This window comes from Python bivittatus, unplaced genomic scaffold (assembly GCF_059951505.1).
Source record: "Python bivittatus isolate LINGU-HERP-01145 unplaced genomic scaffold, Pbiv_v1 ctg000980_np1212, whole genome shotgun sequence".
Taxonomy (NCBI): domain Eukaryota; kingdom Metazoa; phylum Chordata; class Lepidosauria; order Squamata; family Pythonidae; genus Python; species Python bivittatus.
The window spans coordinates 35,634,382-35,647,725 of NW_028277125.1; the positions used below are offsets into that span (position 1 = coordinate 35,634,382).

The 13,344-nt window shown below is 40.1% G+C and overlaps 1 protein-coding gene across 4 annotated transcripts in view; it reads left to right on the forward strand.

The window, feature by feature from the left end:
* The first annotated feature begins 445 nt into the window (after positions 1–445).
* The window catches only part of GPC1 (glypican 1), a 261,586-nt gene continuing 248,687 nt past the window's right edge, over positions 446–13,344 (forward strand). The window contains exon 1 of one of the 4 annotated variants that reach the window (XM_088132337.1): positions 446–2,410. In XM_088132337.1, the coding sequence (XP_087988463.1) occupies positions 2,251–2,410 (160 nt within the window). In that variant the 5' untranslated portion in view covers positions 446–2,250. Of the gene's footprint in view, positions 2,411–2,596; positions 2,740–13,344 lie in introns of those variants that run through there. The other 3 variants (XM_088132339.1, XM_088132336.1, XM_088132338.1) reach the window with 3 other exon arrangements.

Here is a 13,344-nt window from a genome sequence, read left to right on the forward strand (position 1 = left end):
TTTGTCAAATATCTTCATAAGGGGTACCCTTGATGTCTAACAATAATAATCTAGTGCTCCCAAACTCACCCTTTAATGAATAATTTCATTCTGTACTTTCTAACTGATCACAGAGATCTCAAGCACTTCCCCTAGCAGTTGCTGATGGCCTTTTTGGCAAAAAACTAATATATTCTGTGGCCACTAGCACTGGGTTTTGTTTTATGCAAACTGGGCACCCTGCAAGACACAGGCGGCTCTTGTTCTCTACGTGAGGGTTAATATCCAGCAAGAGTGATTACTTGATACTTGAGCTGGCAGTATTGACACTTTTGGGCTTTGCAGATCGATAATCTTGGGGAAGGGAGGGGAGATGCTTTTCTCCCCCTCCCCCCCCCCCCCAGTTTTCGTCCCTTATTGAAGAGAGGTATTTCTGAGACTCAGAACGACTATTCCTTTCTGGAAATCAGGGCTGGCAAGGGCGGTAGGTTCGGTCAATGCTCATCTTTTTAGCAGCTCCTGAACGAAATCCGAGAGGGCTGCTCCCCTAGTCAATCAAGCGCTATTAGAAAGGCGAGACCGAGACAATAGCGCCAGTGCGTGCTGTGGCTGCTGTTCTCGAGCCTTTGCGGGTCCTCCTGGCCGCGGAAGCGCGAGATGAACTAGCGCGGGCGATGAAAGCGGCTCTCCGTGTTACTTTAACACGAGCCCCGCACTATTTAAGCCCAGTGAGAAGCGTTCAGCGGCCGTTCTCTGGCACGCGCGGCGGCCACCTAAACAATTTCTTCGCGGGCGATCGAGCTTTTGCTAAGATAGGCAATGAGGCGTCTTTTTCAGATGTGTTGGACTTCAATATCCATCAATTCCACACGGCAGGGTCCACGGCAAGGGATTGTGGGCATTACAGTCCAGATCATAAAGAAGACAAAGTCGCCTCCGCCGTGTTCTCACTTCTGCGAAGGCTGCGGGAACCGTGAGCAAATGGATGCTTGCCGGGCTCTCTGCATTCTGTCAAACAATTGCCTCCTCCCCGCTTCTGCATACTAATCTCTTAACTTGTCAAGTAAGGCCATGTGTTGTGTGTATGCAAAAATCTGGAATGCGTGGCGCACAAAAGGCGCTTCCTTCCCTCTCTCCGGGCTGCCACACTTTTAACGCAATCCACCAGATTCCCTCCGCTCTCCGATTTCGGCTAAAGACAAACCGGCTGCTGCTTCTCAGTTCAGGAGGGCTTGCGCGGCAATTCCAAGGAGGAGCGGGAGCACCAGCAGCAGTTTTCGGAAAAAGCATCCCACAGCTGCGCGTGCAGTTAAAGAAGGGGTGGGGCTTCGGTGGGATCGCGGAGCAAAAAAGCCACGCTCTCTTCCGATTGGCTGTCGTTGAGTGTGATGTCACGTCCGGCGGGGAAGCCTTGCCTTGTTGTGGAGCCGCCTCTTTCTGTGTCTGGTTGTGTGTGCAGGTGGTGCTGCTGGTGCTGCTGCTGTTCCGTGCTGCCGCTACCGCTCACGGCCGCGGCGGAGCCGTTCAGACGCGCGCGCGTCTCATTCCTGCCTGAGAGACGAGCACACAGTCCGGCCGGGGCAGAGCGCGGGGTGCCCCTTCTGCTCCGCCGTCGTTTTCCGCGCTCAAACTCTCCCCCCCCCCCGGACTTATAACCGTTTCCAGTTCTTTTTAGCATCCTCTCTCTTCTCCACACTCTGGGCAAGATCTGAAAGATGAAGCGTCTCGTTTAATCGAGCAACTGTGCTTAAAAAAAAAAGGATTTTTTCAAAAAATCACACATTGTATACAAAAGCTCAGGTTGGTTCTTCTATGCAACCTCCCTCTTTCTCAGTTGGCCTTTGGAGGCGATCTCAGGAGCCGGCACGCGGATTACGTTCGCTGGGATCTGCCTTTGAGAGCCGCCGTTGAGCCTCCCCGCCCTCCAACTCTTTGCTGTCGAAGAGCGCCCCTTGGCCGTGTCTTCCCTGTCTGGAAGTGGCTTGACCCCCACCGCTGACTTGGCCACCTTGTGCGCGGCGCACTGAGATTGTATTGTTCGCCGCCTCCCCCTGAAGGGTTTGCTTGTTGCCAGCGGGGAGAAAAAGGAAGGCATCCGTAGGGAGGGATGCCCAACGGAAGGAGGGGTTGAGCGATCACCTCCCTGCAACCAGCAAGAGCTCTTGAAAAGGGAGCACCCAGCGGCGCGCGGAGACCGGCGGGGCACGGCTCGCTTTTCGCCCGCGGCGGCTGCAGGTTCCTTTCGGAGGAGGGATCGGGGCGCGCGGCAGGATGCGTTTCTTCCCGGGGGGATTTTGGCTACTGTGTGTCGCCGCGACCTGTTCGGCCAGGAGTGACGGTGGCAACAAAGCGAGGAGCTGCGCTGAGCTCCGGCAACTCTATGGAGCGAAAGGATTCAGCCCGAACGTGGTCCCCCAGGCGGAGATCTCCGGTGAGTAGCTGCCTTTGCGCCGCTCTCCTTCTCCCCTCCGCCCCCCGCCCGGCTTCTGGACGGCGAACAAAGGGATCTCTAGCTCCTTTAACGGGAAAGCCTGCCGCCCACTTCTAATAGCCTGAGGAGGGACTAAGATGGTCCTGGGGGTGCCTGGTTCAGGCAGGCGACTGAGGTTTGGGTATAGCCTACTTGAAAAAGAATGAGAGCAAATCTCTCTCAGTCGCTGAGCCTCCACAAATGGGGAGGAAAAGTCCTCATGCTTGGGCTGAAGTGCTGCTTTTCCTGAATAAATGCGAGCACAGCTGGGATGAGGAATCAGGCGTTAGGTACGACTTGAAGAATGTCCCGGGTGTCCCGGCTGCTTCTAAGAGCTTAAGCCTCGAACAGGGTCCCGTTCATTGAAGAGGTCCCGTTTGGATCTTTACACTCTCTGGGGTTTTAAAGAAGGAGGGCTGACTGTGGTGTATAGACGCTATCCTTGCCAGTTTGGGTCCATCTTTTTTTTTTTTTCCTTTCCTTTTTTAATGTTGACGTCTTTAGCGATAGCTTGGGTGTAGAAAGGATGGGGGACGTCACACCACCTCCCACCTTATTGAGCAGCGCCCCTTTTCTTTTTATCAGACCAGTTTTGCCACCACTTTGTTAACTTTTTGCAACTGTGCAGGGTTAAAGCCCCCATCCTTCCCAGCCATCAGGGAGGGTACTGGAATATGGAAAGTGGTTCTAAAAAGTCTGAACTTCCAAGAAGTTTGTGTGCAGAGTCTGTTCTTCCTAAACCAGTATTTGCTGAGGATTGCTTTTGAAGCAAAGGCTGAAATCTCTGTGTCAGACATTTCCTTCAAATCAAGAACTTGTGACTTTTGCTATATTTAAAACTGCTGCTATCTCAAAAATGTGTATTTTGAATTACATTAACCAGAAAGAGGTCCTCTTCTTTCTCCCCTCCCTCCTCCCACCCTTTGCTGCATGATATTGGCGAGGGATGTGATTTGCTGGTATGGTTTTAAAAATAAAAGTCTGTGAATAGCATATGGCTATAATGCTTGAGAAAATTTGAGCCAGAAGTCTAGTAGTGGATAATGAAAAAAGATTGTGATTGGTTGCAAAGTTAGAGAATGCCATAAGGTAATAAGAGATGGTATGTTTCATCCTCTTTGGGGAAGATTAAAAACCAGCTGACAATTTTTAAAAAAAGACACACAAATGCTCAGTTGTTTGAGAACTGTAGCTGAAGATAGCAAGAACTTTCTCTTCAGAGTTTATTGAATACTGTAATATAATTTGACCACCTTATTTTCTTTCTGCAGCTTTCCTTTTTTTGGGGGTGGGTGGGTAATTCCCATACTTACTGAAATCTATAAATTGAAAAATACATACTTTCTGGCTGACTTCTAGGAACTTTCTTACTGAAACTCAGCAGTAGGTTACTTCAGAGTAAGCATCATAGCCAGACCACATTGATAATTAAAATTGTGCTTCTCAGCCAATTTTTACATTGTTTGCTCAGAAATACATTTCTGTGACACTTAGTTCTAAACAAATTACAGCACAGTGGGTCATGTTTTGACTGCTACAGTTTTTAGGCATTGAGTGTCAGCTAGTAGATTTACACAGGAACAGCTTCAGTTGTTTGAGCCTTGGGTTCAGAACAAACTGAAGTTCTAAAGGAATGTTTGTTTCTGATATTGGGTTGAATCTAGAAAGACTGCCCCCTACAGAATGTTTCTGTTGTCTTGTGAGTCTTCCCTTATTGCAATACTTCTGTGCTTCCTTCGTTTTGAAATATTTTTAAGCATTGGGTAATAAGTAAAGATCTTATATGGTACTTGGAAAGATGCTGCCTTTTCTTTTTAACTTTCTGCAGTGAGGATATTGGTTGCTCTATAAAACTGTAATCTTGTACAAAAATGCTTGGGAGGAAGTTCTTTGCAAGTCTGTGGTAAAGTAACATGCTTAGGATTGGCTTATGTGTCCTGCAGCTGCAGCTGCCCACATGGAGTAAGTACAACTTTCCATAGTGAAAATAGGATCTTTTGCTTCTTGGCTATATTCAGACTGACTCAAAATCAGAGAGGAAAACTCTAACTAAAAGCTGAATTCATATATTTGATAAAAACAGTTGGACAGGTCAGGTAGTGGCGGGGTTAGGGGAAAGCATTTGATTCACTTATCTGCTATGCCTTTTGTTCTTTAGTGTGAGTGTCCCTATTTATTTATTGGAAATGTGTATGGCTGCCCAACTCAACCAAAGGGACTCTGGGCAGCTTACGTTAAATTCAACAGAACCTAACAGACTACAAAATCACAATACATAAACATAATAAAATAATAAAATGATGATCCAAGCAGAAATGACATGAGTACACCAGTTCTTGCTAGCAGGTTGACTCTAAAAATGAGTAATAAGATTTAAAACATTTACATATTTTCTGAATATGGAAGTTGCAATACACCATTTTGGTTTTAAACTAAAGAGAAACTGTAACCAATCTATAAGGGTGTAAATCCAGATCCTTTGAGCATAGACCTTTTGAAATGCAGAAGGATGTCTGGAGGCTTGTGATCACCCCTCTTTAGCTGGATTCATTCCAGACTCAGCAAACTAAGATATTCACCAACACCACAAAAACTGTGAAAGAGTGCAGCTTATCTACAGCCTAAGCCAATTTGATTGATTTACAGTGTATCTTTCCTCAGATAGCTCCAGGCAGCATACAGAGGGGTCTCTTCTGATTTTATCCACTCAAGAAAGCCTTAGGCTAAGAGAGTATGATTGGTCCAAAGTTGCCCATCAGTGTCCAAGTCCAAAGCCTTAACTATAGTTCTCTATACTACAGTGGTGAGATTAATCTTCGTATGCCTCATGACATTAAGGTAGCTCCCAGAAACTCTACTTAGATTGCCCTGGTAGACAAGGAGAAAACTGAGGTGAGGACTCAGTGCCTGGAGTAAAATAATTTTGAGCCTACTTACTTGGGACATTGCTATGGTAAAAATTAAAGTACTGGAAGGGAGACATGAGAAAAATTGCCAGCAACTGGAGAAGGCTGGAGATTTGAGTTAATGCAAGGAAACCTAACCTTGAGATTAATCCTGCTTACTCTTGTATTTAATACTGCTTTCCCTTGTACCTAAAAAGCCTTTGAAGCCATCAGAATTCATAATCTAAGTCTGAAAAATGTAAACAGAATATATTGCATTTATATATTTTATATACATACATACATACAGAATATATTAAGGCAGGATAGCTAATATAGTCCCTTTGACATCAATGTGCTAATAGCCCTGTTTTTTAGCATCTATAAATTTCACCTGATTTTAATTTTTTTAAAAACATTTTCATTTTTAAAAATGGGAAACTGACATGCTACAGGACTCCAGCCTCCTTCAGCATCATTTGTAAAAGTACCTTTGGGCTCTACATAAGCCCCATAGCAAGATCTGGCACAATCAGAAGCAAAGAGCCTGAGATCAAATTAATCCATTGCAATAAAAATGCAGAGATACCAACCACTTCCCCCACTGGGATACAGATGGCTCTCAGTCCAGTCCAACATTAAAGCAGAAAAGCATAATTGGAATTTGAGGTCTCTTATACATAGGACTTGTTTCTCTCTTTATATGCGTAGAAGATATTAATCAGGAATATTGGATGGACTTTCTGCTTGACATCAAGTTTGTCCCATCCTTGGGGGAGGTTTATCAAAATATTTTAAAATAATTAGGTGAATAATTTTGAGAAGCTACATGCATGGAGAGACGTCCTATATGTAATTGAAAAGATATGAAATTATATAAGGTACATTTTAACAGTGTACTGTCATGAAAACAGACTTTATGCAAGTACCATGATGGAAGCTAATAGAAGAAGCATATAGTGGAAATGAAGCAGGAAAAAAATGGAAGTATGCTTTGTTATAAGCCATCTGCCTATAGCACTACCAGCTGTGTGCTTAAAAGGGAATTCATCATGTTCCTGATTGGTGGTTGCCATATGTACTTCAAATTGGTAAGAATATAGAATATAGAAAGTCACATCTGTGTTGTGCTAATATCAGTCTGGTAATGATACAAGGTTCATCATGTTTTGCCAGAACATGTGATTTAGACAGTGAGGGAATTGTTGTGGATTTTATAATGGGAATTGCTAATATTCATAACAGGAAGAGCTACATGTAAATATTCTTGCATTGCGAAGTGCCCAGTTCACTGTCAGTTCTGTTTTCTTAGTTTTCAAGTTATTTGTTCCTTACAGAGACATCTTTCATACTCGTCTGCCTTTCTTGTAAATTGTTCTCCATTGGTATAGTTTCTTTCCATCCTAATGGACATTTTGCAGATATTATGTCTTCCCTTACTGGAGCTCTAGACAAACTATTCTTTAAGTTCCCAAATACAGTGATCTTTCTTAGTTCATGACTCAACTTATAATTAGGTGTCCCATGGAGATACTATTGCCAGTTTGTTTGTTTGTTTTGTGCTGCCCAATCCCAGTATTGGATATAGAGAAAACATTGGCAGGAGTAGATCTCCACTGTGCGAATACATTGATAATTAAGAGCTGTTTCCATTCTCTTTATTCTTCTCTTCTTTCAGTTGCCTGGGAATTGGATGTGGTTTACATATGAACACATTTTACCTTGATTTCAACTGAGATGATATGGAATGTGTACAGAGGCGCTATACTTCTAGTTATGGTGTACAAATTTGTGTTGCTGCAAACTGGAGCCTCAGGCTACATTTATTCAAAGCAGTGAAGCAAGAGGAGAACCTCAACAGCTGTACTTGTAGACACGTTTTTGAAAAGTCCCAGTTCTGTCTGCGTTTGGTTAAGGTATAAGCCAGTGTTGTCCAAACTTGGCCATTTTAAGATGAGTGGACTTCAACTCCCAGAATTCCCCAGCCAGCCATGCTGGCTGGGGAATTCTGGGAGTTGAAGTCCACTCATCTTAAAGTGGCCAAGTTTGGACAACACTGGTATAAGCAAAAGAGAAAGCTGGACAAAAGACCTGGTAGAGAATGAGAAAAAGTAGTTGTAATTAATGTAATAGGGTGGTGGTCTGTCTTATTATGCTTATGAAATAACCAATGACATCTGATTTACTATGGCTAGAGGCCAAATGCTGAAGTAGATAAATATCTAATCTGCTATTCTGGCATTTACCAGAGTTAATTTATTTAAGGTAAGTTTCTTATATCATTCTTTTTATTTATTTACTGCAGTTTCTTTGTAAGACATGATTGAATAAAATCAAATGCTTGCTTTTCTTCTACTGCAAATTCTATGACTTCCTTCAAACAAGTTTAAAGATTGGCCCTAAAACTTGTGACAAAAAAACAAAAACTGAAAAACCATCTTATTTTATCAAGAGTTAAAAATCGGTTCAAAAAGAGCCAGTTTGGTGTAGAGCTTAAAGGCACCAGTACTAGAAACCAGGAGACTGTGAGTTCTAGTCCTGCCTTAAGTGCAAAGCCAACTGGGTGGCCTTGGGCCAGTCACTCTCTGCCAGCCCTAGGAAGAAGGCAATGGCAAACCACTTCCAAAAACGTTGCCAGGAAAACTGCAGGGACTTGTCCAGGCAGTCACCAGGAATCAAAAACTGACTCGAAGGCACACACACACAAAGGGGTTCACAAGCAAGGTTTATATTGGCTTTATGCTTCACTAATTTAAGTGATTACCCTACCATTTATGTGAACCGTTTTTTTTTGCTCATAATAAAATTTTAGAGTCAAAGAGGAAGTTGAAATGAAGAGAAGTGTTCTGCGTGATATAACGCAGGAATTCAGACACCAAGCCACTGCAATATACCCTGGGTAGCACACATGAAATTCCAAAATTAAATAAAAATGTCAGAAAATGAACTCTCACAGGATTTCCTCCGACTGAGATAAAATGGAGAGTGAGCATTCCCAAAATTCTATCACTGGGTCTGAACACTATTGAAAATACAGCTGGAATATATGGAGTGCAGACATATTAATTTGGGCAGGAACCACTCTTACAATTTTACTTTTAAACATGTTGAATGTTTAAAACTCATATGGCTAGAATTTAGTATTGGAAGGATAAGGTGCATTTGCTATAAAGAGCCTTTCTCAGTTGTTGATAATATCTGGGTTGTTCCAAGGGACAAAGGCCATTTTTAATTTCCATGGTCTTTGCAAGAGATATGGGAATCCAAATGCTCTAAATGTTACTCGCCATTTATAGCAAGAGAAAATATTGTCAGTCAAATTGCTGGACTTCACAATTTTTTTAGATTAATTTATTCTAGATAAATTGTAATTTGCGCTGAAATCTGGAGAATGGAAGAAATCACTGAGTTTCTCCACCATGAGTCAGTACCCATGTAATACTGAAATTCATCTGAGATGTTTCTGTCCTTATGTTTAAACTTCACCTTTTCTTTTGTATTTGATTCCTTCCTGGCCTGCAAAACTGGATGTACTTGCTAAGATTCAGCATGCAAACATGTGCCTGCTGTGATTTAGAGTGTAAACACTATTGAACCAGTGGGACTTAAACAAGAATAACATTTGGTTACAGATTGCTTGTGTTGTGAGGTATTGATATAAGAGAGGATAAAGGTAAAGCAATTTAGATCGACCTCAACACAGAAGTTTATACTGTGGAATCAAGCGAGTCTTCGCTGAGGCAAAGAGGCAACAAAGTTTGCCATGAAAAAGCACTTTGCATTGCCTCAAAGCCTTCCTGTTGTCGCTTACCTTTTGACACTTAAAAAACCTGGAAGAAACTTCTGCATGAGCACAGTGCCAGGTTTTGTGAGGCCTGGAGAATTCTAAGAGCACAAAGTGTTCAAACTGTAGAACTGGGTTTGTTAACCATATGACATTGGGCAAAATATATGCTTAAACAAATTAAGATATGGGTTGATAATGCTTATGCTGAGGGACAGGCTGTTTTTGGATCTTATTATTCCATAGTGGAGAACTGTTTTGATCCTTGCCTGTATTTTACTGAAATATGTATCTGCTGGTCAGTTGCTGTTCCTGTGAATCGTAAGACCATTTTTGATACTTTGGAGATCCTTTGCAGTAAATTTATACACAGTTAATTTGAAGCAGTATTTCCTTTTGTCAGTGCAAGTTCATTGAGTTAGATCATCACTTTTCATTGCTAGTCATGGTATAAAGGGAATATGGGTACTTAAGCCAGTATTATTTATCAGTACATTAGAGTGTTCAGAGCTAACCATCCACAACCATCTCTTCTTTCTCCTGAATGGATTTTTTTTAGCATGAATTTTTGCTATAATCAGATCTGTGCTATCATCAACATCTCTACACATGACAAATGCTCACGCCCATCCATTTCATAGTTTTCATATGGTTTTACTTAAGGGTAAAAAATATCACCGTAATAAAGACTAGGACAGTACCCATTTTGTTTCATGCAAATGATGCATTTGTCTTTTTTTTCCCCCTGCCATGCAGACTTCTATCCATAGGTAACTAGCATCCGTGGGTTATTTTAATAAAATGAATTATGTTAATTATGCTTAACCTAAAATATCACAAATTGCAAATTGCTCTTCAGAAATATAAAGTTTATGCTGCATTTGCTATATCAAAGTTCTGCACATTTCAAAAATGAGAAGAAATGCTTCAGCATCAGCACTTCTTTGAGACATGGTATTAAATGACTAGTAGATAGGTGCTTTGTTCACACGAGGTCTAAAGCATTTCTTTGACCTTTTTTTTAATCATGCACAAGATCAAGCAGAAACCTGTATGAATTCCGGAGTTTTTAGCAGCTGTATGGGTAGGGATGCATGTCAGGCTTAGATTTGCTCAGTTTTCCTGCTCCAAGGTTCATTATTTCCATTTTCCTCATCAGTTTGCCAGTGTTGTGCATTTGCCCATTGCCCACATTGTCCATATGTATTGCTCATGACATGTGCATTTTTTGTATACATTATTTGAATTTCAAACTGCATTACAAAAGTGTAAAAATGCAAACACTTGTCATATAATTTTATTCTGAATCATATATAAAAGATGTATGAATTGGTCAATTAGAATGCAAACTAAACAAATTCCTTCCCGTATCTATGAGGGCATGTAGATATTTCCAGTTCTTAAAAATGGGTAGTTCAGAGATCTAAGAACACAAAAGAACATCTGATCCTAATTATTTTCAAAACAAATTTTGAGGAAAAAACCTATGTCTACATATATGCCTTCAGCCTTTTATAGGATTTTTTTTAAACAGCTGAAACTGCAGTTCTCTCAGGGAAACTATGAAATTCACTTACATCTTTTAAATTATTGGTGTAAAGTAATGACTCTGCAAGAGAAAAGATTACCCCAAATGTGCTGGCTAAAACAAACTCACCCATGCACAGCTAAACCCAAATACATGCTGTCATAAGACAGTACAGATGATTCACCCATATATGGTTTTTCTGTTTTCAGTAATCTAGGAAGTGCTTACCTTACAATAAATTTGTATGATAGGTGGTCACACAGTGTTCTTTCTTGGGCAATTGCATATCCTCCCTCCCATATAGCATGTTTAGGTATGGCCTTAAAAGTTATTTAATGAATCTGAGAAAGTACACTCAGAGAAAACTCTCACCCTTCTCTGGTTTCAATTAGTGCCTAGATGGAAGATATCATGATACTTCTTACCATCTGCAGAAATGGGAAATGGAGGATTTGTCCTGCTACTTATTTTGTTTCTCTGTAATGAAAAGTGTAGGGATCACATTTCTCCCTGAGTTGTTGAAGGGATGTGAGCATTAATCTAACTTAATAATAATACTATTGTTTGCTTTCAAATAATGACTTCAGCCAAAAGAAAATTCTTTAACATCTAGCTTTGACTAAAATTGTTTTGTTTTGTGTATGAAGAATCATGTGCTTGGCTGCATGACTTCTATTAAATGTTTCATTATGAAGGCATGATATTGTACTAATCTTGTCTTAATGTTTTAACTATATACCAGTTTATATGGAAGAGTTATGATTTTCTGTTTAATCCCTCTTGTCCTGAACACATTGTCATTCATTTTCTTAATATTTCTTAAGTATTAACTTGTGCAGTTCTGTCAGACTCATTGCATAATATATTGATGTCCTGTAATACATAATAAACATGTTGAAGTATACTTTAGTTTCAGTGCCTTCTCTTGGCATGTATCATAAGTAGTCTAATTATTGTAAAATGGTAGATACTTACGTTTGATCTCTTCTTAAACTTGCAAGAGCAAGCCAGGTTGCTGAGCCATTCATAATGTTAATATTTATTTTGTTTCTTTTTTGATCATGAGGACCAACTTTGTTTCTGATCTGTGATCAGTGGTAGAACTTTTCAGAACACTGTGTCAGTGATGGATGTTGCCATGAGGTGTAAGGCTTATTGCTCCATTCAGTCAGTCATCATCATTCCCGTATTTCTCTGTTTATTCCTTCTTCCCTTGGTTTATTATTTGTTCTCTCCAATGCATCATCCGCATTCTGGATTTCCTGAATGTGGTTTATTTCTAAAGATTATTTTTGTATTTTGTGGGCTTCCTTCAAACCAAGTGGTATTGCCCTCTGGAATGTAGTTGGTACTCTTTTGGATACCTAGAGATGCACCCTTAGAGAATGAGTTGGCTGATATGGACACATGAACCCTGTGATAATGGTTTTATTCATACTGAATATTTGTAAAAATTGTACGACGCCCTTCACAGCAGCTTTTCTAGGTCAAATTGTAATATATTAAAATGAGAAAAGAAACATTTTGAGTAAGTAAATACAATTTATATACAATAGAACAACCACGTTGCTGAAATGCACAGTAAAATAAATAATAATATTTATTGGTTCTGAAATCTCAGGTGTTATATTAGTGGCCAGACTTCATTGGACAGAAAGACAGTGGAACGTAGATATGGGAGTGCCTTGTGTAAATTGACAGCAGTGTTTCAGTACTTTGAAAAAAAATTTATTGTAATAAAATGTCAGAATAGGGATTTTTTAAAAAGTAAAGTGATGTTTTGGCTAAATTTTCTTTTTCTGAGTCATTCCTTATTTTTCCAGAAGAATGTGTCATATACAGTAATTCTTGTTTGTAGACTATATTTGCTGAATTTAAATGTAGAATATATTAATTAAATTTCCTTTTTCTCAGTCATTCCTTACTTTTTCAGAGGAATGTGTCATATAATTCTTACTTGTGCATCATATTTGGAGTTCCTTTTTTTTTTTTTTGCATAAATGACAAGTAAGTGTTCAGTTTGGTGGTTTGGGATTTTTCTTTTTTTTTTTTTTTTTAAAAAAAGATGCCTCAATAATGTATTCCTTCATAAAATAGGATTTGTATGATCATGATTCTTATTTTTATAATCTAACTCTACTGGAATGTCTTAGATAAGTTCTCTTGTGATCCTCAGGCTCTTTGGAAGTGCAGTTGGTAAAGAGTGAACACACCTTAAGAAAACCAAAAGGCTTGTCTGTGCATGATGAGTGACTGAATAGTAGGCTGGGTCAGTAGGCTGCAGGTTTCAATAACAGATGGCAAAAACTTTAAAAGTAAAGCCATTGAATTGCATAATATGGCTTAAATGCAACAACATAAGAGATAATGCATTAATCTCATTGATAGTACCTGATTTCTCTGCAGTATTTCTTCTTGTGTTTTGATAAGAAGCAAGAAAGAACTTGTAAATGTTTACTACAGTGACTTAAAACAAAATATGCTTTCAAGTTCAGTGGTGCTGATATTTTTGAAATAGATTTACTGGAACAGTTTGATAGCTGTTATATGTGTTGCCAGCCATTTATTGTATTGTAGCACAAATGCTGGGGTTCAAGTGTTTTGGCTTGCAAAAAATGGTGCTCCTTTACAGAACTGTGAAATAGAGCATGCTGTGCAATTGAGTATGTTTTAAATGTTTATTTTAATATAATTGACT